The sequence below is a fragment of the Sardina pilchardus genome, chromosome 10 (genome assembly GCF_963854185.1).
Source record: "Sardina pilchardus chromosome 10, fSarPil1.1, whole genome shotgun sequence".
NCBI lineage: Eukaryota > Metazoa > Chordata > Actinopteri > Clupeiformes > Clupeidae > Sardina > Sardina pilchardus.
This window is the reverse complement of record NC_085003.1, coordinates 19866901-19888903: the sequence shown is the minus strand read 5'-3', so window position 1 is coordinate 19888903 and position 22003 is coordinate 19866901. Positions and strand designations below refer to the sequence as shown.

The following is a 22003-nucleotide window of genomic DNA, read 5'->3' as shown; positions in this document are numbered from 1 at the left end:
CTGAAATATCAGCAAAGAAGCTAGTTGCTACTGCCATTAACGTCAATGGATACCGTGCCTCCGTTCAGGAGAATACGGCAAATTGTGTCGCGACTACCACGCGCAAGTATACATGGTTACAACGTTCCCCGTGACGTCAACATGTCGCACGACAAGTCGGGTGCGTGAACTGTACCGGGGCCTTAAGGGGTCAATAAAGAGTAAAAATGGGATATAACATTTTTATCCTGTTTATAGGATGGCATTCCGATTCCCTCAAACAGAAAAAAATGGGTTTAAACCCCATATTGTCCTTCTAAGAGGTTCATAAAAATCGAACCAACACCTCCTTCAGCCAAGACAATTTTTCATTTTTTCTAACTTCAGACATGTACTGAGGGGATATTTAAATGGACAGGTCGGATCTACCACATTCACATGGTCTACAAAGTGGCAAACTATTGCAGGAGAAAAGAACTGTTGGATTTGCATTTCATCTTGTCCTTGAAAAAAGGCAATGAAATTGGCATTTTTAGGAAAAAACACCATTTTGGCCATCTTTGAAGGCCCATAGCCTCGAAATACGAAAACTTGCCGTCTCAATTTTTTTCCAACATGTTCTCTTACTCATGGACTATATGTAAAGTTTTAAAAATGTGAGTGCTATCCATTCATGACCATAAGAGAACAAAAACAGGTTTTTTGTTTTTCATTGCTTTAAAAAAAATATGGGTTTGTTTTGATGAATAAAGCCCAACGCCCACCAGAAACGGCGTTCAGCGGTGTCTTCAATGGTGGGAAGGACTATAATTCCTTTGTGATATTGGACAACTAAACAGGGTACTGCCCCAGTGGTAGGCTTAAGACAGGAGAGGGGTTTAAAAAAAGTGGTGCTCATTAAATACAGGCATTGTCAGCCTTTTTTTAGGACACGTCTATCCACATTTGAAGAGACATATCTCAGAAACTAAACAAGATACCAAGCTAAAATTGAGGTTTTCCTCTAATGAGACATGGAGGAACATTTTGACCAAAAATCAGGAAAAACTGAGGACCATGGTGTCGGACCTGTTCCAACTGATATGGAATTGCCCATACGGCTGCCATCTTGAATTTTTGGACAAAATTTAACATGCCCCAAGTTTTAATCTGTTTCAATAGGGGTTCTGACCAGGAATCCATTGAGAAAACTTTGACAGAAAACTAGGCCCAAAAAGGTGAGCAAATGACCTGTCTATCTCTCTCCTTCCTCATTCACTCACTCACTCACTCACTCCCTCTCTGCTGCGGGAAGCTTCTCTGCACTCCTCGACCACAGAGCCCCAAAAGCGCTGGCTTTTTCCACTCCTCTGCCCCAACCCACTCCAGCATTTAGTTTAGGTGGAGTCAACACGCACAAATATACATCGAAAAAAGCCCAGTGGCTCTACACAGTCCGGGCCTGCACTCGAGCGTGCTTGCAGAGCCTGCATGTGAATTGTGTTAATGCAGCTTACTGCACGCTCTATTTGATCCGTGTGCATATGAGATCTTATACATGCATTACAAAAAACATTTTTTCCCCCCGTTATGTCCATATGTGTGTGTGTGTGTGTGTGTGTGTGTGTGTGTTATGAGGCGGGACTCACTGTCTGTTGCTGTGCTGCCATTGGGCAAGGATCCCAGATCAACAACCAGGCCGTCCAGACAGACGTTGAGCTCGCCTCCTGCTACAACTGAGCCTTTGTTCTCCGTCTGCAGGACTAGACTGAGCTGCAGATTCTCCACTGAACAGCATATGAATGGGGGGAGAGAGGGAGAGAGAGGGGGAGAGAGAAAATGGTGAGAAAGACAGAGCGAAGGTCGATAAGAAAGGCTTGCAGCAATGCACGTCACTTGAGCCGTGTCTCAGCATCATTCATTAGGTTTGGAAAATCTCTCATTTTATCAGTAGCTTTCTCTCACACGTACACTGAAAGCGACTGAAACGTTGAGCAAATGAACACAAAAAAAGAAAGTAAATAAATGGCTGGCAATGAAACATCCGTGCTTAAAAAGAGAGTTTATTCTGTGAAAACGGGGTGTGTTGAATGAAAACAAACCATCATCACACTGATTAAAAGAGCACTTACAACTTCACAGAGGATTATGAATGTGTCATTAGCATTGCTTTGTTCTTGTGCGTTTAAAGTTGTATCAGCTCAGTCAAAATCCATCAAACATGCCTCCTTTCATTACCCCATAACCCAAAAGTCAATCAAAAACGGTCTGAAGATAACAAATATAAGGCATTTCAAATCGCTGCAGTCCGTGTCTCTCTCTCTCTCTCTCTCTCTCTCTCTCTCTCTCTCTCTCTCTCTCTCTCTCTCTCTCTCTCTCTCTCTCTCTCTCTCTCTCTCTCTCCATGCGTGGTGCAGCACTGCCCTGACGTGGACGCATGGCTGATGGACACACACTTCATGCCCTGCTCGGTGGATTCTCTGGGGGTCATTTGGCTAATGTTCCCTCCCCTCATTATATCCCATTACACAGCGCCTAGGGCAGCCACAGACACTGGGATTGTTATGGCCACATGTCAAGAAAGCGGCCTAAACGTCAGGAGAAGCTTCGCTCAATACTACAGAGTGCTCTGTATGAGCGTCAGTCACTAAGTTTCCATCCAACTCACGTGCCTATTTTAGGCACATGAAGCAAACGAAAGATCTGCTAAAGGAAGAGCGGGTCTCTCTGTGTGTGCATGTCTAGGGCAGCTTTAACAGGAAGAAGAAATAATGTTGCGTCATGTTAGATCAATGTTCATACAAACACTCCAGTCAATAGATAGGATATCAGGGAAAGTACAAGCATGTTCATCCTATCAAAATACCTTTTCAGTCAGGATTCTGAGTGAAAACATGGTCATGGCCATTGTCTGTAGATTCAAATGCATGTGAGCATTCAACTATTTCTCTCCTTCATATGAGACTCACACGGCAATAAAATCCCCTTTTGAATTATAAAATGGCTCAAAGTCCGCTCAGTTGTAAACGGCGTCTTGCAAACGCATGCATTTACACCGGTGTTCTTTTTCCAGGGGATTAAAGTCACAATATACTTTTGAAGAATAAGAGAACTGAACTGAATAAGGGAACTTCATCTGTTAGAAATGTGGAAATGTTCAGTTACAACATATGCTTTATTGCATGTCAGCATCAATTACCTGGATTATCTGTAGACTTGCCACTAAAAGAGAACGTTCAACCTACTAGACAATTTTGTGCATGAGCGTTGTGTATCATGTTGCCTTTCCCCGATAATGTAATAACCCAAGAAACGGGAACAGACACTGTAAAGATATTGCGCGACCCATCGGAGTTTATGTGTGGGTGCATTTGGCTGGACCTACTTTTGCCATCATGATTGCGTAAGGTGTCCAAAAGGTCAATGGTGGCGCTACCAAGCAGCTCTTTCCTTAGGGTGTGGCAGCTCCACAGCTTCAGATCTAGTCGACTCTGAGGTGTCACATTCCTGCATTCGCCAACCAAAAGACCAAAGTTACAACCCAACTCGTGCATACAAGTGAACATTGACATGTGTGGACAGAAACAGCTCAGATTAGACACATCACAGCACAGCACAGACATTAACATCAACCTAGACCCGTAAAACCACAAACAGCTACTTCTGCCTGGGTCTGCCAGGGTCTGGGTCTGGGTCTGGGTCTGGGTTGAGGCCACTGGGTCTCAAACACACGTGACTCACTCATAACTATGTCATGCTCATCAAACAGCATGCACCTAGGGTCAAAAACTCCTAAGGCATACCAGCCCCATCAATTGCTCCAACCCCATCTATCCACCCTAAAATCCCAGAGAGTAGTGCAAGTGAAAAAGAGAGGAAAACTCACAGGGTGAGGTCCTCATTCCACTGGAGCTCCAGGTGGCCTGTGCGCTTGCCCGTCTTCTTGGTCTCACTGGACAGGCCGTCAGCGGTCACCTCCACAAAGGAGCTGAGCCGGGAATGGCGGTTGGGGAGTTTGGGGGACTGGGGCTTTGCAGAGAGAACTAAGAGAGGGAGCGGAAAGACAGAGAAACAAAAAAAATGTCAGGGAAAGAAAATGCAATGAGAAAGGAAAAACACTCTTGACAACCCATTTGGGAACAACTTTTGGGAGTCAGACATTGGTTATAACTCAACCAAAGTATCAACAAGAGAGACAGTGGGAGCAGAACCAGGGTTGGAATCACAGTAGGCCCTAAATGCATATTCATGTTAGGGACTACTTGCACCATACTTAGTATTGAGGGAAGTTCAATGGTGACACAATGGAGATTTCAAAATGGTTAACTGCGAATCACATCCCTGCAGTAAAAGTCTCACAATTCCCTTTATCTGAAAAGTCAAGTATTCTAGTCACTGAAAAAGCAGTAAAGCTATGAGTGGACCATGAATGGTATTATCCTCTGAAATCCTCAAAGAGGTTAGAGGCGCATTATAAAATATTGATAATGGTTAAACATTGATAGCAGCTATTTGATACTGCAACATTAAGCTATTCGATACTGCAACATTAAGATACTACAACATTACTAAACAATATTTCTCTCCAGCCAAGGTGCTAACATTTCAGATTAGAGCTGTTACACACTTCAAAACTATTTCCTGTCTGTGCTTCCTTTGTCTGGATACAATGCCTCAGGAGATATTTTGGAGGGCAGAAGCCATTTACATGTAGATAGAGTAGTACTTCCTTTTAATCCTTTTTGCAATACAAGTAGACTGTTTTCTGTTCCCAGGCTAGACACATACATAGCAGATTTCAAATTCTGTTTCTTAAGGTTTTCTGTGTGTAAATACATCATTTCCCTCGCTCTCCATGTCAACAAGACGGTCACTACTGCCAACTGCCATATTGGCATAAGACAACAAAGGTAAAAATCTTCTCAGCTCATCTGACCACTGTGGTCAGGCAGAGTGAACAAGTTAAGGGACACTGCCCTCTAGCTGGGACGAAGACATTCCTTCACAGTCACACCACACTGGACAACACCTGACAACAGCGCCGGACTGACATATGTCTGGCGTTCGTGACGCCACCCTGTTCAGTTACTTTGTGTTGCTACTATTTGGATCCTACCACTGGTGAAAAGAGATGATTCAGAGGAGAGAGAAGGACAGTGCAAGGATGTGGCATGGGTACCGAGGCAGGTGTGCACAGGTAGACAAATCATGACTCATTACCTTTCAAGGTCAGCTGGGATTTTTCGGCGGACTGGACACTGCCAGGTCTATTCACACTGGCAGTTGCCATGACATCACAGCTCTGAAAGACACATATGATATACCAATGAGACCAATAAATCAACTTCATATTACCATGTTACTACTGCCAGCCCAGTTATTTTTTAGGGAATCCCCCCAATGTCAATGTCCCCAACTGAATCTTTACTGCAAGTATGAATGCACGTTCAAAAGATCAATTTATTATCTTGATGCAAGCTACCTGACAGCATTAACAATTTGACAAAACTGAAAAGGGCCCGAATCATTCTGACAAGCTGAGTTTTGTTTTGGGGGTAGGTCGGGAACATTATGCGGAAGCATCTCAATTAAAAGACATGGTAGGTGGATAGATATCCCATTTCAGCTATACCACTGCATGCTGTCCAGAAATTAAAGTTAGGATAGAATGGTTTACAGAACAACATTTCAAACTGCAGTGGCGAAATGAATAACGTCAGCCTTCATCTGATGACAAACTGAAATCAAACATGCACCTTTGCTGAAAGAGAACACAAAGCTGGGAAGCCAACTTTAGTTCCAATTCCTCGCCAGGGCTCACACACATAATGTATGCTGACAGTAGCTTTGGTGATACCTACGTATCTCCAGTTTTTAACTAACTATTATAGGATAGCTAACGTTATCTAGTTGCTAATACTCCCTCTGCAATTCCGTTAGCTAGCTACTTAAAAGAGTGGTCGCTACAAACCCAGCGGTTTAGGACGTATCTTTAAATGCAAGTTCAATTATATAATTAATCTGAACGAATAGAATATATTTCATAAACAGAAGAAAGCCCGTGGGTTGTTATTTTGAGTGAAACAGGATGCAGCCTCCATCGACTGATGAATCCATCAATCGAAAGCAGTAACAGTTAGAATGTTAGCTTGCGTTATAAGCAAGCAATAGCAAGACAACAAATGATACATAATTTACTGTCATACCAGAAACTTAGTGAGTCGACAGTAAGAGCGTACTGTCCGTTACAACTGCAAATTCACAACAGCCCGGGTCATATCCCAAATCACACCGACGCATTGTGTGCGCAGTTTAAAACCCCCACAATAACAACACGGAAGGTATCCTAGCTGGCTAGCAAGCTAAGTTAGCTAGCTAACCCATCAAGCCTGGCAGTTAGCTGTTTCAAAGATACTAATTAACATTTAAAAGGGATCACCAAAATAGCTTAACATGACAAGTACAAATTACCCAGTAAAAAACATATACGTTAAACAAGCTTTTATGATCTTACGTTGATGACAATGTTTGACATCTGTTCCTACCTTATTAAAGCTGTGGTCCTATCGTTGCTACCTAGTTAACTTTCATTTCCGCCTCAATGTCAGGGTCACGTGGTAAAGAGAACAACGCAATCGCAATGAATCATTTCTGTCCCCCAAGAAAGAAAAATATATGTTTATCGTTGTAGTAGGAAATAATAACCGGAGCTCTTGATACTACTTTACTCACAGCAACTATTATTGATAAGCCACTTCACAAACAGTACAGAGCCTTAATTGACTGTCGCTGTCAATTTGTCATTGTTATCACAAGCTATAATCTCCAGTCTTCACTTAGAACAAAGACTTGCTGTAGCCTACTACAATGAGGCTAATAGAAAGAGAGGGTGGGATGAGATTTAAAAATAATAATTAAAAAAAGAACTTAGCAGTTGTCTCTTTCATCAAGAAAAATAATGTTAGGTCTATTAGTCATTTTCCTTGACAGAGAATGCCTTGGCCTGCTTTAATATGATATCCATATAACAACAAACATTCACAAGTCAACTGAAAAAAATCATTAGAATTTTATTGTGCCTCTGGGAAGATTCCATTCGGACATTTTGCATGAACATCAGAGGACAGTATGAGTAACTGTATGACAGGATGTACATTTCTACATTTCTACAGCAGTGCATCTCAGCCTGCAAGCTCATTTAAAAATATGCATCATATTTTTTCCAAGAATAATATATGGGTGTAACGATGAAATGTTTGTTTTTTAAGGGTTGAAGCCGAGACATTAACTAATCTTCTTGTCCTTACTTGTCAACTTACTCATAACATCGCTCAGCATTTTTTCCTCTGGCACTGATGCATATGAATAGGAGGATTTTTTTTGCTCCAAATTCACAGAAAGACTTATGAGACAGAAATCTGTATGTTCTCAATGCTCACAATTTCACGTGGTGTTATTCACACATTTACAGTACATACAGATACAGTGTGCCTTTGGCTGTGTATGTGAAGTGTTCCATTTTGTTCAGTTTTCAGTGTTCTCCCTGTGGTAATGGGACTGACTGTAACCCATAAGATGGACCACGCTGACTCATGTAGTGGTCATGGTAATAGGTTGTCAGAGCCAAGGGAGGGCCCAACAGCAGACAGAGCCACACCAGCCCATTCCCATAGTTACCAACGAAGAAGCGCTCCAAGAGAAAAGCCAGGAAAAGCTGAAATGGGGATGTGAACAAAAAACATCTGAATCTGTGCCAACTGCCAAGGTCCATTATGCAATGTTTTAATGCAACTTCTGTTTCCTATGATTTTCCAATTAAATGTATTGCAAAAAAAGACATGCCTCACCTGAAACATCATGTTGAGAAACAGCCATAAATTACACCTTTGTAGGGCCAGAGCAATATTACACTGCAAATAGATAAATACAGCCTAGTGATAATAATGCTCATAGGCCAAAAACAATATCTCTGTATTGTACAACTAGATCACACCTCCAAAAGTCCAGAAACCACTATGAAGATCAGTATGTCAGCCTGTTTTTCTGAGAATTTCCTCTTAAGAAATGGCTCATAGAGATGTCTGTAATAAGGAGAGAGGAGAGGCAAAGGGAAACATGGACCAGATAAGAGGGGTGGAAAATCGTTTGTAATTTTTGACAAAGGAAAAAGAGTGGATAAGTAATTTCTTTGGGTGACAGACCTTTGAATCCACCTTTGGAAAGGAACATTCCAATTTCTCCATAAACTGCCAAGTGTGTCAGCATTCCTGGGAAAATGCAAGTTAGAAAAAACATATTTAACCAATGACACAGAGGAAATGAAAGTCAGCATGATTACAGGTTTGAAGATGGTGTGACTCACCACCAGTCACCATAGAAATGCCGGTCACCAAAGCGCAGGAGTTCGGCTATGAAGTTCAGATAGGAGTGTGAAAAGAGGAAGAAGAACATCAGCCACAGGAAATGGGTGGGTGTCTGCACAAGGGAGTCCAAGGAAGTGTCATTCCAGATTTCTGACTACCAAGGAACTACAGCAGACAAATATGAAGCCCAACACAAACACACACACATACTCACCGCCAACTCCACAAGGTGCTCAATCCTTGCAGCTATTTCCATATCCTTGACAGACCAGACAGAGGGTGGAGAGGAAACACTTATGAGACCTTGTCACAATCAGACAAATTATATTTATCCAAAGACTTAAAAGGACTATGATGTCACTTACAACAAAAGTCTTTTTTGACCTCTGGAATATGGGGTCAATCCACTACAATGGGCCAAGCATATTGTTGAATGAAATACAACAGCAACTTAATATCAAATAACAGCACAAACAAACATGTTCATGACAAAGACTAGATCTGACCAACTAAACTGTGAAAAACAACTACAAGAATCCAACCTGCTGCATGATTCCCACTATGAGCTGGGTGAGGATCACCTGGTGGAAGACACATCATCAGAGTTATTCTCCAGTCATTCACACTCTTTGATCAATTAGAGGAGTTCTGTCAAAACACCACAGAGTCAATACATACTGTACAAGTCAAATATATACTCCCTACAAACCTTTACAGAATAACAGAAAGTCTTACCATTTCCACCGTGCTTTGGAGCACAACATTTATACGGACCCTAGGTGTTTGAGGGAAGTCCCTCTGGTAACACAGAGTAGGGGCCAGAAGGAAATAGTAGAGGTCTTGAAAAGGACAGAATAATTAAAAGTCAATCCTGACACTGAGGTATAGATTTAATTTTGTTATGTCATTGCAGAGTCTAATGGTAAAATCTTACCACAAAGAGTGGTGTCACTTTCTTGAGGAATTACATGTTTCGTTCCTGTAAAACATAACTCCTTTATGCACAACGTTGTTTATACTGGGGATGGCCATTACATTAGTGGATAAACAACATACCAAACTAATTTTAGCAACAAGCAAACAAATCTGAAATTTGTACATGGCACGCACATTTTGGTAATTTTGGGCTGGACGCTATCTTAAAGAGGACCCAATAAGGCTATAGCATCAACAAATCAGTCCAGTAATACATTAACAGTGTGTCTTTATTATGACCTCCCTATATTAGTAATGGTGCTCATTAAGTCAATCGATAACTCTGAGGTTCTAGCTCATACCGTCCTTTGTGCATTCCATCTGACGGTACCAGCCGCTGACCTGCTGATAGGAGTAGAGCTTCAGCCAGAGTATGGTGTAGGTGAAAAGTGATAGAAGAGCGCCACCTATTGAGATATAGTAAGCATAACAATATGAGGTTATATGAGGAGGTAGGTTGCAACGACAAAGACAACAGTGTGTATTTCATCAAGCCTTTCCCATCAACTTCTTTTATTTAACAATGTTTCCATCCTAATGGCATAATGACCAACTAAATCCTTTACCAATCCATTAGTAACCAGTTGTAGGGCTGAAATTAAACATTATTTTCATTGTCGACTAATCTGCTTCACTGTCATAGAGGAGTAAATGAAGTTGAAAACATTCATGTTTAAGAAGCTGAAATAAGAGAAATTTGATATATTTATCTTACACAATGAATGATAATCAAAATATTTGGTAATTAATTTAATAGTCTATAACTAATTGATTTATCGATTAATTGTTGCAGCCCTAACCAGTTCATAAGCGTTGTGACTCTTCCTCGACTCTGAGACGGAGTCATTACCTGTAGATAAAGATGTTTCATAATGGAGAATAATGCTGGCGGGGAAAACGGCCAGAAGCACAAGGTTTCCCATGTGAAGCCAGTATGCCAACGAAGAAGAAAGGGTTCCCTGGGGAACAAATGAAAAGATATATCAACAACATTGTCACATAAGCCACATTAATTAATTTTAGAAAACAAATCCAAATTCCACACCTTTTCCTGGCTCTTTTCCAGAATCATAGACACAATAGGAAACACATTGGCAGCTGCAGGAAGAGTACAGAAGAGAACATCACTATTCACTGTTCGTCTGACAGGGAATTACAGTAAGTTACCTTGAATTGCATGCTCACCCAAGATCAGGTACAGATGTGGCCAGTAGCTGTCCCCAATCAGGAGTTCCACAGCTTTCTTTAAGTCAATCAGAAAGCCATGCCTTAAGACAATGAAGAATGATTATTTCAAATTGTGGAGAGCCACTGTCTCTTATTTCTATTATTTGCAATGCAGGCTACAGTACTCACTGTATGAAGTTCTCCAGAAACAGGTGGGCATAGGTCAAGGTCTGAAGCACAAAGGTTCAATATCTAACTTAAACAGTGACTCCATCACAAAATAGTTTTAATAAAGTTTTTGTATTATTATTTGTTCTATTACATCGTATAAAGCGCTCTCACCAGAAGAATTACAATCCAGTTGAGAATTCCTCTGTAATTGGTAAAGCGGCTATTTGAGCTCAGTAATGAGTCCTGAACACTGTGACAGCTGTCCAGAGTTAAAGACAATATTAGTATGTGACCACTAGATTATCGTTGACTAACAGGTTTTGGGTAAATTACAAACAAATACCAGATCATCTCCATGTAGGGTTCCAGAAGAGAGTCTGTATATTCTTCTTCAGACTGCGAAAGGGATTGACCGCGCAGGTATGCTTTTGGGACAGACATAGCTGCATGCACAAGATAAAATAACCAGTTAGTTTAATCTCGTGGTCTTCTACGTCTTACATTTCATAAGATTATTAATGATATTCCATGATGTTCCATGTTGTTTCACATAATAGACTAATCTGTCTGCGTCTCCAGTACTGAAGATGCCAGGACAGAGTGCACCAAGTAGAGGATCGGCTTGGCTATCTTGCCCTGCACAGCTCACTCAAGCGTAATTTAAGAATAGCATTTCGTAAAAGAGAAATCGTTTACCAACACGTGTCAATTTGGCCGCCTTCAAACGAATCTGTTTCTCTTAAAAACCCGTCTCATTAGCGTTGTTCCGACTGAGGCTAACCTTGACAGCCGGGAAGAGGAGCACAAGGTGAGCGGCTGGTGAAAACGATAATTAGTCCTCTTCAGTGACACATGTGGGGTCAAGTGTGCTGGCTGCTGTCCATTCGTGTCCTTACGCCATGATCATCTCATGTTAGCCTACTGAAAGGCACAGAAAAAAGGAATATCCCATGCGTCACCTTTGGTGTTAAATAATATGCTGCAGCTAGCCTATCCATATTACCTGTAGCCAAAATGAAAGGGTTTATTTAAAATACTGAGATTCTTTAGTCCATGTAGTATCACACTAGACGGATTTTTGCCACCACGTGGTTACTGTCAAACCGTACGCAGCAGGGTGTCGGCGTATGGCGGTGGGTCGCAGGATGCTTCTGGAATATCAATGGAAGCCTTGGCGAGTGATTTGGGCTGTTTGGTGCTCATGATGAGTCATGGGCGTCATATTTGAAAACAACCATATCCAACTATTTAACTGTATTCAAGTAAGAAGTCGAAGTAAAATGGTACTTTATTTACAAGTGCAATATTATTATGTGATTTTAGTGGCTTTGTTTATTATGGCATCTTATGCATAAAAAGCATTAGGCAAGAAAATGTCTAAGAACACAGATTCAGTTGATTCAAATAGTTACAAAACAAGGTAAACCCATAATGAATTGTATCTTTTATTTATTTATTCATTCATTTGGTTTTTTTTTTTAAGAAAATGCCTGGTTTCAAAACAATGACAAAACTAGGTACCCTGTGGCCTGACTTCCTAGCCATCCAGTTATTTTAAAAAGGACGTTGCTATATACATACTGATATCATCCTTCCAAGAAACAAACAGAAAAAAATAACATGTATTGAAGGATCTTGTGGGTCATTTAATGATGGCTTGGGGTGATTCTGCTCTCATGTTAGGAAATAATGTATTTCATGTCTTGGAGGTAAAGACTCTATATATCAAAATAATACACACATGCTGCATAACTGCATAACAGACTTCTTCAGTTGATAGTGAGTACATCATTCTGGATCTCGTGGCTCAACTGTGTCTGCAGATCACTCAGTTTCTTCTTTAGACCGGCCAGGGCAGACAGCACTATGGTCTCTGGCCGGAGGGAACCACAGGACTCCACATTATAGTAAAACCTGCCATAGGTTTGGAGGCACAAGACAGTTAGTCCACTTTCATCACACAATGCTTTGTGAACTGATACAAGAGTCATCAAAAAGTGCTTGTTTTTCACATACATCTAGGATCATCTCATTCAACAACAAACATAAAAAAAGCACATTCTGCTGGACTAACATGTAGAGGACCAACATGCCATTATCTGATTACTGACCACAGTTATTCATTATCTGATTACTGACCACAGTTATTGGTGCTGCAGTAATTCTTACAAATACAAATTGCCCATCATCACTGCAAAACTAGCCCCCTAGGCAAAAGGCAATACTGTCTGACCTCTTACTGAAGGGGCAGGACATTAAAGCCCGGCAACACTGAATCCAATACTCACCTATCTGGTTTGCCGTTTGGATCATAAGCAGCTTGCACTTCATCTTCCTCAATCTCTGAGTATTCACTCTTTGGCCTGACACAAGACACACAGGAATAAGTGAATATAGAATATAGGCAATCAACAGCTAATAACACTTTCAGCCAACTTTCAAGGCAGAGACGCACCATTCTTCTGGACGGGGGAAGACAGTGTGTCTGAGCGCATTGTCAGGATCATACTCAAAGGCCACCCCAGCGGTGGGGTTCCACTTGGCATGCTCTTTTCCAAAGCCCTTCTTAGCAAATGCTCTGAGACGCAATTCTTGACCTTTTCGAAGTTTGACAAGTAAGATGTCTGTTGGAATCAAAGTAGAACAGGCGAGTGGAGTTTGTCAGCCGGGCCGGAGATGACAGAAATGGTAATAAACAAAAAACTGAAAGAGAAAATAAAAGGGGAAAGTCTTGGCTCACCATCCTGTTCTACATAGTCATTGGGATCGTTGTCACGATTCCTTGAGGTCACCTAGAGACACAAGCTACAAACATCAGTACATTGCTACATACAGTCAAAGATCCTTCATTACTGACTCCGCTTTAACCCTCTCTGATACAGTACAGCATATCCACTGAGTGTGACAGCATGTTATCACAGTGCCTCTTACAGGTATCACACGTGGGTTGGTGGATAAAACGTCCCTGGAGGTTACATGTCGTGTCTGGTCTTCTGTGCAGCGAACATCAAGGGTCAACTCAACAGAGCATTCAGGGCAGAAGTCATCGCATGTGCAGTCCTGCAGTGGACACATGGAGAGAACACAGGAGATTGCAGAGTTAAGTTCATAATATAAATTGTGAGACATAGAAGTAAATGCCTATAGCCTATTGTAAATAATTAAGAGTAAATCCGGCTCTCAAACACTCACTCTGGAGTATTGCATCTTATCCACGATGTCATCACTTGTAAGGGGGATGAGACCTGGGAAACCATACATGCTTGTCACACAAAAACGTAATATCTGTGCCCACTCCAAAAATCTGGATGTAGCTGCTACTCACCGACTCTGTGGGCTATGAACTCGTCGTGGAGAACAGAAGAGTTGGCATCAATTTGGATCCAGTCAATTGCTAAGTGAGAAAACAGTTAAAGTTACGAATTGCTAAGTGAGAAAACGATTAAAGCTACTAAGATTTTTTTTCTGAACGTGGTCAAAAGCACAACACACAATTCACAACTCATTCCTCACCTATAGTCGGAACCTCTGACATAAAAACGCGTCTGATAGAATTCGCAACCCTGCAAGGATTCAACAAGAGAAGACATACAACTTTATACAAAAATGGCATTGATAGTAAAATAACAAAAATATACTAGCAATTCTAGCGCCCTGAATACGACCAACACGACAAATGCTAACAACAGACACTATGCTAACGGCGTAAACACAAACACTCACGATAAATCTGTATTCTCGATGACAAATTTGACATTCTCGTCTGAGAGTTCTGTGATTTTCACTGTCGGCTGATTGGCATACGGCATGATGAACACAAGAGTTTATGAAATATTGGGTAAAAACAGAAGCAACATGTAGCTAGCACACTTGAATACACTCCAGAAAAGCGGCACTGGATTGAACACGATTTCTGATTGGCTCTAACGGGGATTTCGTATCCAGGTTAAAGTGCACCATCTACTTCCGGTACGTTATACAATAGAAAATAAAAACCCATACAAAATTATGTCAGAGTAAAGTATGTCTGAGGCTGAAGTTATGATGCAAAGTGCAATTGCAATACAATTTCAACCAGGTCTTGTTCGCCCCATTGATTTAGAAATGAGTATGTGTTGTGATATTTTTTTTAATAAAAATAAAACAAATCCATGGTAAATATACAAGTCAATTTTATTGAAGAATTCAACAAAGGCTGATGCTAATGTACTACATTTATTTTGTTTTTAACTTTACAGTAATACAATGGAACATATTCTTGGGTTTGGGAAAGGGAAGGTGGAGGTTGGGGGGGGGGGGGTGATGTAGACACTAACAGCTGAAACCCTGCTGAAACAAAACATAGACCAGATGGCACCGCAATTTTCTTTTACAGTGTCTTCACAGGCAAGAAAAAATGCAAAAGCACATCATCCCCTGCATTTAGGTTGCTTTCAAGTAAAGTGACAAAAATCATTGGGTGCTTGGACATTGAGCACGCACTCTTGGTGGGTAGAGGTCGGGAGAGCCGTGAAGGTGACGCTGGCACACACCACTTCATCTTCTCTGGTTAAGCCCGGTCATGTTTTTCAGCTATAAACAAACATAACACCAGTCAGCCACAGCAACAGACACAGTGAAATGTTTCAATGAAAGATGACAAGGGCATTTTCTGATGATATGGTGAATGATACTGTAATCCCTGTTGATGCTGATTAAGATATAACTGAACAGATATTCTCTATAATTGTATAATTTGAAAACTGAAGAGAACTAGATCTAATATTAACTTACAGTAACAGCAGCTCCCATAAGTCCCTGTGCCACCGCCTCACCAGTGGCTGCCACCTGAGGGACACAAGAACATTGCAATTAACCAAACAGGGAATGCAAATCAAATACAGATTCAGACGAGGTTGTTGGTAGAGGGCCTTCAGTAATTACACCACACTACGTTCATATCATACCTGTTTTGCTGTACCAGCCATGTTGACTACATCCTGGATACGGTTGTCAAGGAAAGTCCAAGTGTCCTGGAAGTCCGGAGAAGAGTCTTGCAACATCACCAGCTCTGTGGTATTATATATCCCAGTCAAGGCTGCCCGTTTGGTATACCAGTTCATCTGTGCAACATGGAAAAAAAGGGATTTCTGAGGACAAGCTCACACAACATTCTTCAGCGAGAGACTACACTGCTGAAATAATTCTGAGTTGCAGATGGTATGGGGTTAGGAGGGACAGCAGAAGATAGCAAAAATGCAAACGAGGCTACTCACGTCTGTGGAACGATCACCTGCATAGTACCAGATGTCATCCATTAGTGTGGACAGATGCTTTAGACTGTGTGGGATGTTATGTGGGAGAATCAGAATGCTCATAGCCTGAGAAGAAAGACAGATATGTAAGTTAAGGGTTAGAGTAGAGGAAAAACGAATGGTCACACTGCCTTCTGCGGCATGAGTAATGCCATAATACCTGTGGCCACGTATCCATGTAAGGGATGTACATCCTCAACCGTGTCTCAACCGCATCTCGCAAAAACTCTGCAGTTTTCTTTTGTCTGCAAGAAGCACACAAATATGCCCCGATAAAATAATAGAACACTCAAATACAAAATGACCATCAGTCAGTCCTGTATAATGTATTTCTACTTGATATAATACTCTTCAAAGGGGCAGGCAACAGAGAACTTATATGTTCATAACATATAATTTCATTATGACAAGTGAGTATATTTTTTTACATCACACGCAATTAACTTTCCCTAACATACTCTAGAATATAATGATAAGGTACTTCGCTACAGTGTGCTTAAAGGAAATTATATGGCAATTCTTTCACGGGTCACAGGACGCTGGATAGGAGCAGTAAAATATAACTAGCTAGCCGCAAAAACACAAACAAACACACGTATACAGGGAACTGCCACAACATCTACTGTAAAGTATTGCTGATGCACTCTTATCCTGAGGTGAGGAGAGAGAGGACATACTCAGCTTGACCAAGCTGGACGTGCTTGTGCTGGTCGGCCAGGATCTCTGTGAGCTGAGTGTTGCAATGTCCGACAAAGTGAAGCACCAGGTCTCCAGCTCCATTAATGAACATTCCGGTAGACGCAGATGACAAACCCAAAGTCTAACACACAAGGACATCAGTCAATTTAAATCAGTCATTTTCTTGTCTTCATTTTATATGTGAACAACAACAACAACAACAACAACAATCCAACATCCACCCATCCTCTGAATAGAATCCACTTACCTCTGCTCCAGCTGCAATCGCCTCAATAGTCCAACCATGCTGCGGGACAAAGTCGAGAGCTGCCGTCAGGATGCGCTCTGCCAGCTGCTCTTCAGTCTCATAGTCCTCGTTCTGCTCCCCACCCTGATCCTGGTAGCTGGGGTTCAGAAAAGGCATGGTGGATGAAGGGATGCAGGCATTTGAAATCCAAACAGATCTATTCAAAGTAATGAACTGACTGACCGAAAACAATGCAACAGAGAAACATGTACACTCAGTGAATACTGAGGGAGCACATAATGGTGTTAGAGCATCTGTTCCATATATGATAGTCTCGCCTTTATTTTCAATTGTTGAGCTGTGTTTGTGGATATTCTGTGAGTGGGACGATCAGCATATGTGCTGAGTGTGCGTGTGTGCTTAGGTCTGACGGAGCTAGCATAGAATGACATTGGTAGATTAAGTCAAACTGTTCAAAGCCATTACTGGGCATTCAGCACCAACCTTGTGTTAACTTGGGGGTCCTCTTGCCCTGTGGCAGCACCACCTGCAGATGCCTCATGTGTGGAAGTCGATGTGCCCTCATCAGCAGGTAATGAGTGGGCCTGGTAGTGCTCATGGTGAGGAGTGGAAGAGGAGGAAGATGCAGGATTTTTGGACTCATCGTGCACCCGAAGCAGGGCAGCGCGATGGAAGCCTCGTCTGATGTTGCTGCTCTGAGGATTGGCTGCTGCCTGCACTGCCACTGGAAGAAAAGATAGCCTCGGCTAAATGCTGAGTGACTTTTTAGGGTGTGTTGGACACCAAGCTCTTTCGAGATGTAGTATGGAAACATCTACTTTCACCATTTCCCTTTGCCCTCTACAATTGTATGTCTTTAATTGCTTATTTTGTTTTGTTCTATTTGTACATTTTACAGGAGTGTCTACTATTTTTTTTATTATTATTGTAATCTCGGCATCACTGAAAATGAGGATGACCTTCAATGAACTCCCGAGAATAAAATAAAGGTTGAATGAATGAATTAATGAGTAAATGAAAGATTAGATGGAAAGGCATTTATCATTGTACGCCTAAGTCACGCCTAAGAAACACTTTAATATATCTTAACAGTGTTCACTTGGAACACAACTGCATGTTGCAAACAGCTGGTGAAACTGATCACAATCAAGCATATCTATTCATCAGAATCAGAATCAGAAAAACTTATTGTCTGACATGTCAGACAATTGTCTTCAGCGTGGTACAACATGAACAAAAGGACACAAACACCACAGACAAGACATAACACAGTGACTGGTTGGTGATTGGTGCTTGGCTGACGTTCATGGGGTGCATGTAACTAGTTATGTTTAACTTCTTTAACAGTATTTGTAGTCAACGTATTCATTCAGCAGGTGTTTATTCACAGAGACTTTTGCTTTACTGGACTACAAACAAATCTACTGAATGATTCACGTAGACTGATGAGCGGCTTACCTAACAGTTAACGTTACTCCAAGGAGTGTGACGCCCCCTCCTCACATAGCAAGCAGGCTAATTTTATCCTGACTTATACCAAATGCTTAGAGTTCACGCTTCTTATGACAAACCAACTGATAAATCAAACGATAAACTCTAACGTTTCCTCTCCACAAACCCACAGTATGCTCGCGTAATGCTGCCCTTCAGGACAGGATCACCTTGCTCAACTCCATATGACATTTGGCGACATACCAGCCAGCTACTGCTAGCCACATTAGCAAAAGCATGAGCTACCTAGCTAGATGTACGCTGCAGAAAGGTTTCGTTACATGATACATTGCTAAATACCACCACAATAGAAAAATGCAATTACCATCTTCTATACTCACCACTTCCCAGACTCCGCAAAGCCCTCCCAGCTTTTAGTCCTCTTAATAGCGCCGCCATGTCCAGCTGGAACTTCGCGTTCCGTTTATTTACTGCGTAGATTGCATGCGACCACACGTACGCATGTCTTTTCAACGTCATTAGTGGAGCAGCGAGGGTGCCAAGCGGAGAGCGGTGAACTGAGGTGAAATTTCTTACATCGACATTTTAATTCGGGTAAGTGTGGAATTGGCGTTACAGTGTGCCATCACAACTTAGTTCTGAATACTATCATTACCAAACCTGATGAAGTTCTCTCTAAAATTATGACAGTTATTTTATATGCTGCGTCACGTTGTCATCTTATCAGATAGTTAGCATTATAGGAAATGTTAGCTGTTATCTTTCTTCACTTAGAGCAACGTGGAATATTTTTCATTCAGAGAATATGTCTTAAGAAGACGATTCTGTATAAGACAGCAATATGCGTAATGTAAACTCTTGGTTTAGAATGAGTTTTAGTTATGGGTCATATCAGATATATAGCTGCTAGTTATGCTACTACGTTAGTCAGCCAGTTTCCTCTCATTGCTTTACTCGAATGTTCTTTGTTTACATTACTGGCAAGCCAAATTATTTACGTGCGACTCTGAACTGTGCCTGTAGTTCGAGTATTCAATGTCCAGAAACCAAATATTATCGTTCTTATAGGTCGATACATGATCAGGGGCACAAGGCCTCTGGTCAAGCACTTAATAGCTGTCATCTTCAGCAGTAATACCATGACTGCTTGAAATGACAATGTTCCCTGCTGCTGGCCGGCCAGGACATTAATGATGTGTTGTGGACGTTCAGCTTTGTGACTGCTATTTAAAGGGGAACCGGTTTAGACCTGCATATTAAATGCTCGGATTCAAATGCTTTGATACAGGTTGAAATGGCAGACTTGGGATTGAAAGCAGGTGACCGGGTTCTGTTTGTATGGACTCAGCCATCGTCTCCAGCACTTCTGAAGGAGTTCGCCGAAACTCTTGGGGGGCTTGTAGGTGAACAGGGGCAGCTGTCAGTGGAGAATATGGAAAGACTTGCGTTGTGTGAGTATCTCTGTCACTTTGTACATTATGATGTTCCTATTTTACTGATGGTATGATGTTTCACTCCAGTGTTGTATGGGTGATGACCTGTGTTGCTCTTCTCTTATCAGCTTCTCACGCAGCGTCCAGCTATGATTGGGTTCTGACTGGACTTCTGTCTGATAGCTCGCCCATCCATAACTCTGATCTACTGGAGGAGATTGCTAGAATCATGAAACCTGGAGGGAAGCTTGTTCTAGAGGAGGCAGTTACCGGTGAGAAACGCCATTTGTAATTCAGCTGAACAAAAAACTTGCCACAAGAAAAATGATAGCCCAATTGTAGTCAGTCAATTGACTAAGTGGGCTTTGTTGTCATTGGCAAGTGACTGTAAAGGAGTAAGGTTGCTAAGATTTATTGGAGGAGGAATTTTGCAGTTGTTACTTGGATTGAGACCCCCAAATAGTTGGTGCAAAATAGGAACCAGAGGATCATTTCCTTGGTGAAAAGTAATATCTAATATTCTTTCCACCAGGCTCTGAAAGCAACGGTGTGAGGACAGCAGAGAAGCTAATGTCAGCCCTGAAGCTATCAGGTCTGATCTCAGTCACCGAGGTAAGCAGATAGACACATGGGCTGTGTGGTAGTTTTTCAGACACTGTTTGGCTTGCAGACAATAACTGAAGCCTGCATTGTTTTCAGGTGAAGAAAGAACCACTGTCCACAGAGGCCACTTCAGCTCTGAGAACAGCCACAGGCTTCCAGGGGAACACTCTGTCACGGGTGCGCCTATCAGCAGCCAAGCCTAATTATGAGGCAGGCGCCACCAGCCAGCTCAAGCTGAGCTTCGGCAAGAAGACGCCTAAACCAGGTGGGTTTCTATGGTCTTCACATGCCACTGTACGTACTTGACTATTTTCCTGTGAGATTTTCCAACCTGTGCACTGTACTTCTTTGTATTTTAGAGGAGAAACCAGCCCTCGACCCAAGTGCAGCTAAACTGTGGACTCTGTCTGCTAATGACATAGATGATGATGATGTGGTGAGTGACGGTCTAGCCCTGTGTCTTTGAAAAAGTCACTGCTTGTTCAATTTAAAATATGATGGCTGACCTTGTCTTGCTCTGTCTGCAGGATCTGATTGACTCAGATGCTCTTCTTGACGCAGACGACTTCAAGAAACCTGACCCAGCCTCTCTCAAAGCCCCCACATGTGGTGAAGGTGCAAAAAAGAAAAAGGCTTGCAAGAACTGGTAGGGGAAATGCATTCTTGCATCTTATCAGGACTTGAAACATGCCATTAATGTAAACTTGAATATCCAAAATAGGAAGGTCCCTCATCTTTGTATTCTTCATCTCACCCTAGTACATGTGGACTAGCTGAAGAGTTGGAGCAGGAGAGCAAAGGAGCTCCGAAAGCCAGCCAGCCCAAATCTGCTTGTGGAAGTGTACGTTTCCACCCTCAACCATTAGTCATCTTACTACTTACAGAGACTGTTCTTCTTGTGTGTGTTGAACTTCAGCGATATTAATTCAAGGTTTTTGGATTTTTGCAGTGTTATTTGGGCGATGCCTTCCGATGTGCCAGCTGTCCATACCTTGGGATGCCTGCTTTTAAGCCAGGAGAGAAAGTGCTGTTGGACAAAATGCAGCTCACTGATGCATAGATGTTCATAGACACTTGTCAGTTCGCTGGCACAGTCTACATTCCTCTCCCTTCCCATCCCCACCCGTCAGCCTTTGATTTTGGATCTCGGCATAGGTAGAAAGGTCAGAACCACCATTAAGCTACACATTTCAGACACGTTTTGAGCTGGCTTTGCTCTCATGGCACTGAGGAGAGAACAAGAGCGATTCTTTGATGGCACCTGTATCTGCTCCCCATCACTGAATTGCCATACAGTAACGCTTTCCAAAGTGTGCTATTTGTTCGCATAACGTACATGGCTAAAGTCTAGGTGGATTTAATGGTAAACACTGTACAGTAAAACTGCATTCTTTATCAATATTCAATCAGTATACCAGCAGGTTCTAATGCTGACCTTTTACATTATGTGCACTTCATACGCTACCAATCGAAGTAGAGAATTACCATGATTTGTTCATATTTCTTGTTGATCTCTTTTGTTTGACAAACAATGCGCACAGAGTTCTGAATTGTATACTGATGTGTCTGTATAAAGTGTAATATTTAAGAATAAAAATGTAATTATAGGTACTATTTCTACCTTTGATGTATTTTGCAAAA

At 41.7% G+C, this 22003-nt stretch overlaps 5 protein-coding genes across 8 annotated transcripts in view; 1 reads left to right on the top strand and 4 right to left on the bottom strand.

The window, feature by feature from the left end:
• The window catches only part of wwp2 (WW domain containing E3 ubiquitin protein ligase 2), a 39221-nt gene extending 32687 nt beyond the window's left edge, over nucleotides 1–6534 (bottom strand). Inside the window, exons 1-5 of the mRNA XM_062546906.1 lie at nucleotides 6473–6534; nucleotides 5179–5260; nucleotides 3845–4001; nucleotides 3344–3465; nucleotides 1608–1745 (exon numbers count right to left, since the gene is read on the bottom strand). Of these exons, the coding sequence (XP_062402890.1) occupies nucleotides 1608–1745; nucleotides 3344–3465; nucleotides 3845–4001; nucleotides 5179–5260; nucleotides 6473–6493 (520 nt within the window). The 5' untranslated portion in view covers nucleotides 6494–6534. The remainder of the gene's footprint in view (nucleotides 1–1607; nucleotides 1746–3343; nucleotides 3466–3844; nucleotides 4002–5178; nucleotides 5261–6472) is intronic.
• Nucleotides 6535–7008: 474 nt separating this feature from the next.
• Nucleotides 7009–11758, bottom strand: LOC134093694 (diacylglycerol O-acyltransferase 1-like). 4 transcript variants are annotated; one of them, XM_062546887.1, is made up of 19 exons: nucleotides 11638–11758; nucleotides 11331–11555; nucleotides 10978–11077; nucleotides 10806–10893; nucleotides 10653–10693; nucleotides 10482–10564; nucleotides 10342–10394; nucleotides 10147–10255; nucleotides 9599–9703; nucleotides 9256–9300; nucleotides 9057–9160; nucleotides 8864–8902; nucleotides 8687–8728; nucleotides 8536–8580; nucleotides 8321–8433; nucleotides 8160–8225; nucleotides 7952–8039; nucleotides 7806–7868; nucleotides 7009–7672 (listed from the first exon to the last, which is right to left on the bottom strand). In XM_062546887.1, exons 3-19 carry the CDS (start codon nucleotides 11073–11075, stop codon nucleotides 7490–7492), a joined length of 1365 nt encoding a protein of 454 aa, XP_062402871.1. In that variant the 5' UTR covers nucleotides 11076–11077; nucleotides 11331–11555; nucleotides 11638–11758; the 3' UTR covers nucleotides 7009–7489. The 4 variants fall into 4 exon arrangements, 3 of the variants coding, with proteins under 3 accessions (XP_062402871.1, XP_062402872.1, XP_062402873.1); XM_062546888.1 differs by having other exon boundaries at nucleotides 11335–11555; XM_062546889.1 differs by having other exon boundaries at nucleotides 11416–11555.
• Nucleotides 11759–11899: 141 nt separating this feature from the next.
• On the bottom strand, nucleotides 11900–14538 carry polr2c (RNA polymerase II subunit C). The gene is made up of 9 exons (XM_062546886.1): nucleotides 14358–14538; nucleotides 14148–14197; nucleotides 13960–14028; nucleotides 13827–13879; nucleotides 13566–13694; nucleotides 13375–13426; nucleotides 13090–13258; nucleotides 12923–12997; nucleotides 11900–12548 (listed from the first exon to the last, which is right to left on the bottom strand). Exons 1-9 carry the CDS (start codon nucleotides 14441–14443, stop codon nucleotides 12404–12406), a joined length of 828 nt encoding a protein of 275 aa, XP_062402870.1. The 5' UTR covers nucleotides 14444–14538; the 3' UTR covers nucleotides 11900–12403.
• Nucleotides 14539–14789: 251 nt separating this feature from the next.
• On the bottom strand, nucleotides 14790–18859 carry coq9 (coenzyme Q9 homolog (S. cerevisiae)). The gene is made up of 9 exons (XM_062546883.1): nucleotides 18707–18859; nucleotides 17358–17598; nucleotides 16875–17010; nucleotides 16606–16748; nucleotides 16089–16173; nucleotides 15890–15994; nucleotides 15581–15736; nucleotides 15408–15461; nucleotides 14790–15206 (listed from the first exon to the last, which is right to left on the bottom strand). Exons 1-9 carry the CDS (start codon nucleotides 18843–18845, stop codon nucleotides 15171–15173), a joined length of 1095 nt encoding a protein of 364 aa, XP_062402867.1. The 5' UTR covers nucleotides 18846–18859; the 3' UTR covers nucleotides 14790–15170.
• ciapin1 (cytokine induced apoptosis inhibitor 1) lies at nucleotides 18793–21973 on the top strand. The gene is made up of 9 exons (XM_062546884.1): nucleotides 18793–18920; nucleotides 19615–19777; nucleotides 19888–20031; nucleotides 20292–20371; nucleotides 20459–20627; nucleotides 20722–20798; nucleotides 20890–21008; nucleotides 21122–21203; nucleotides 21312–21973. The coding sequence occupies exons 2-9, from the start codon at nucleotides 19621–19623 to the stop codon at nucleotides 21420–21422; spliced, it is 939 nt and encodes a 312-aa protein (XP_062402868.1). The 5' UTR covers nucleotides 18793–18920; nucleotides 19615–19620; the 3' UTR covers nucleotides 21423–21973.
• The last annotated feature ends 30 nt before the right edge of the window (nucleotides 21974–22003 follow it).

Coding starts and splice junctions, on each gene's coding strand:
- LOC134093694 (XM_062546887.1), bottom strand. CDS start 11,075: ATGTCTGTCCCAAAAGCATACCTGCGCGGTCAATCCCTTTCGCAGTCT. Junction 10,565..10,652: donor TTTCTGGAGAACTTCATACA/GTGAGTACTGTA, acceptor CATTGTCTTAAG/GCATGGCTTTCTGATTGACT. Junction 8,903..9,056: donor TCCAAAGCACGGTGGAAATG/GTAAGACTTTCT, acceptor GTCTTCCACCAG/GTGATCCTCACCCAGCTCAT.
- polr2c (XM_062546886.1), bottom strand. CDS start 14,443: ATGCCGTATGCCAATCAGCCGACAGTGAAAATCACAGAACTCTCAGAC. Junction 13,427..13,565: donor CCAACCCACGTGTGATACCT/GTAAGAGGCACT, acceptor TTGTGTCTCTAG/GTGACCTCAAGGAATCGTGA. Junction 13,259..13,374: donor TGACTATGTAGAACAGGATG/GTGAGCCAAGAC, acceptor TGATTCCAACAG/ACATCTTACTTGTCAAACTT.
- coq9 (XM_062546883.1), bottom strand. CDS start 18,845: ATGACGTTGAAAAGACATGCGTACGTGTGGTCGCATGCAATCTACGCA. Junction 16,749..16,874: donor CGATTGCAGCTGGAGCAGAG/GTAAGTGGATTC, acceptor CTTGTGTGTTAG/ACTTTGGGTTTGTCATCTGC. Junction 16,174..16,605: donor GTCCAGCTTGGTCAAGCTGA/GTATGTCCTCTC, acceptor TGCTTCTTGCAG/ACAAAAGAAAACTGCAGAGT.
- ciapin1 (XM_062546884.1), top strand. CDS start 19,621: ATGGCAGACTTGGGATTGAAAGCAGGTGACCGGGTTCTGTTTGTATGG. Junction 20,628..20,721: donor CAAGAAGACGCCTAAACCAG/GTGGGTTTCTAT, acceptor TTTGTATTTTAG/AGGAGAAACCAGCCCTCGAC. Junction 21,204..21,311: donor CCAAATCTGCTTGTGGAAGT/GTACGTTTCCAC, acceptor GGATTTTTGCAG/TGTTATTTGGGCGATGCCTT.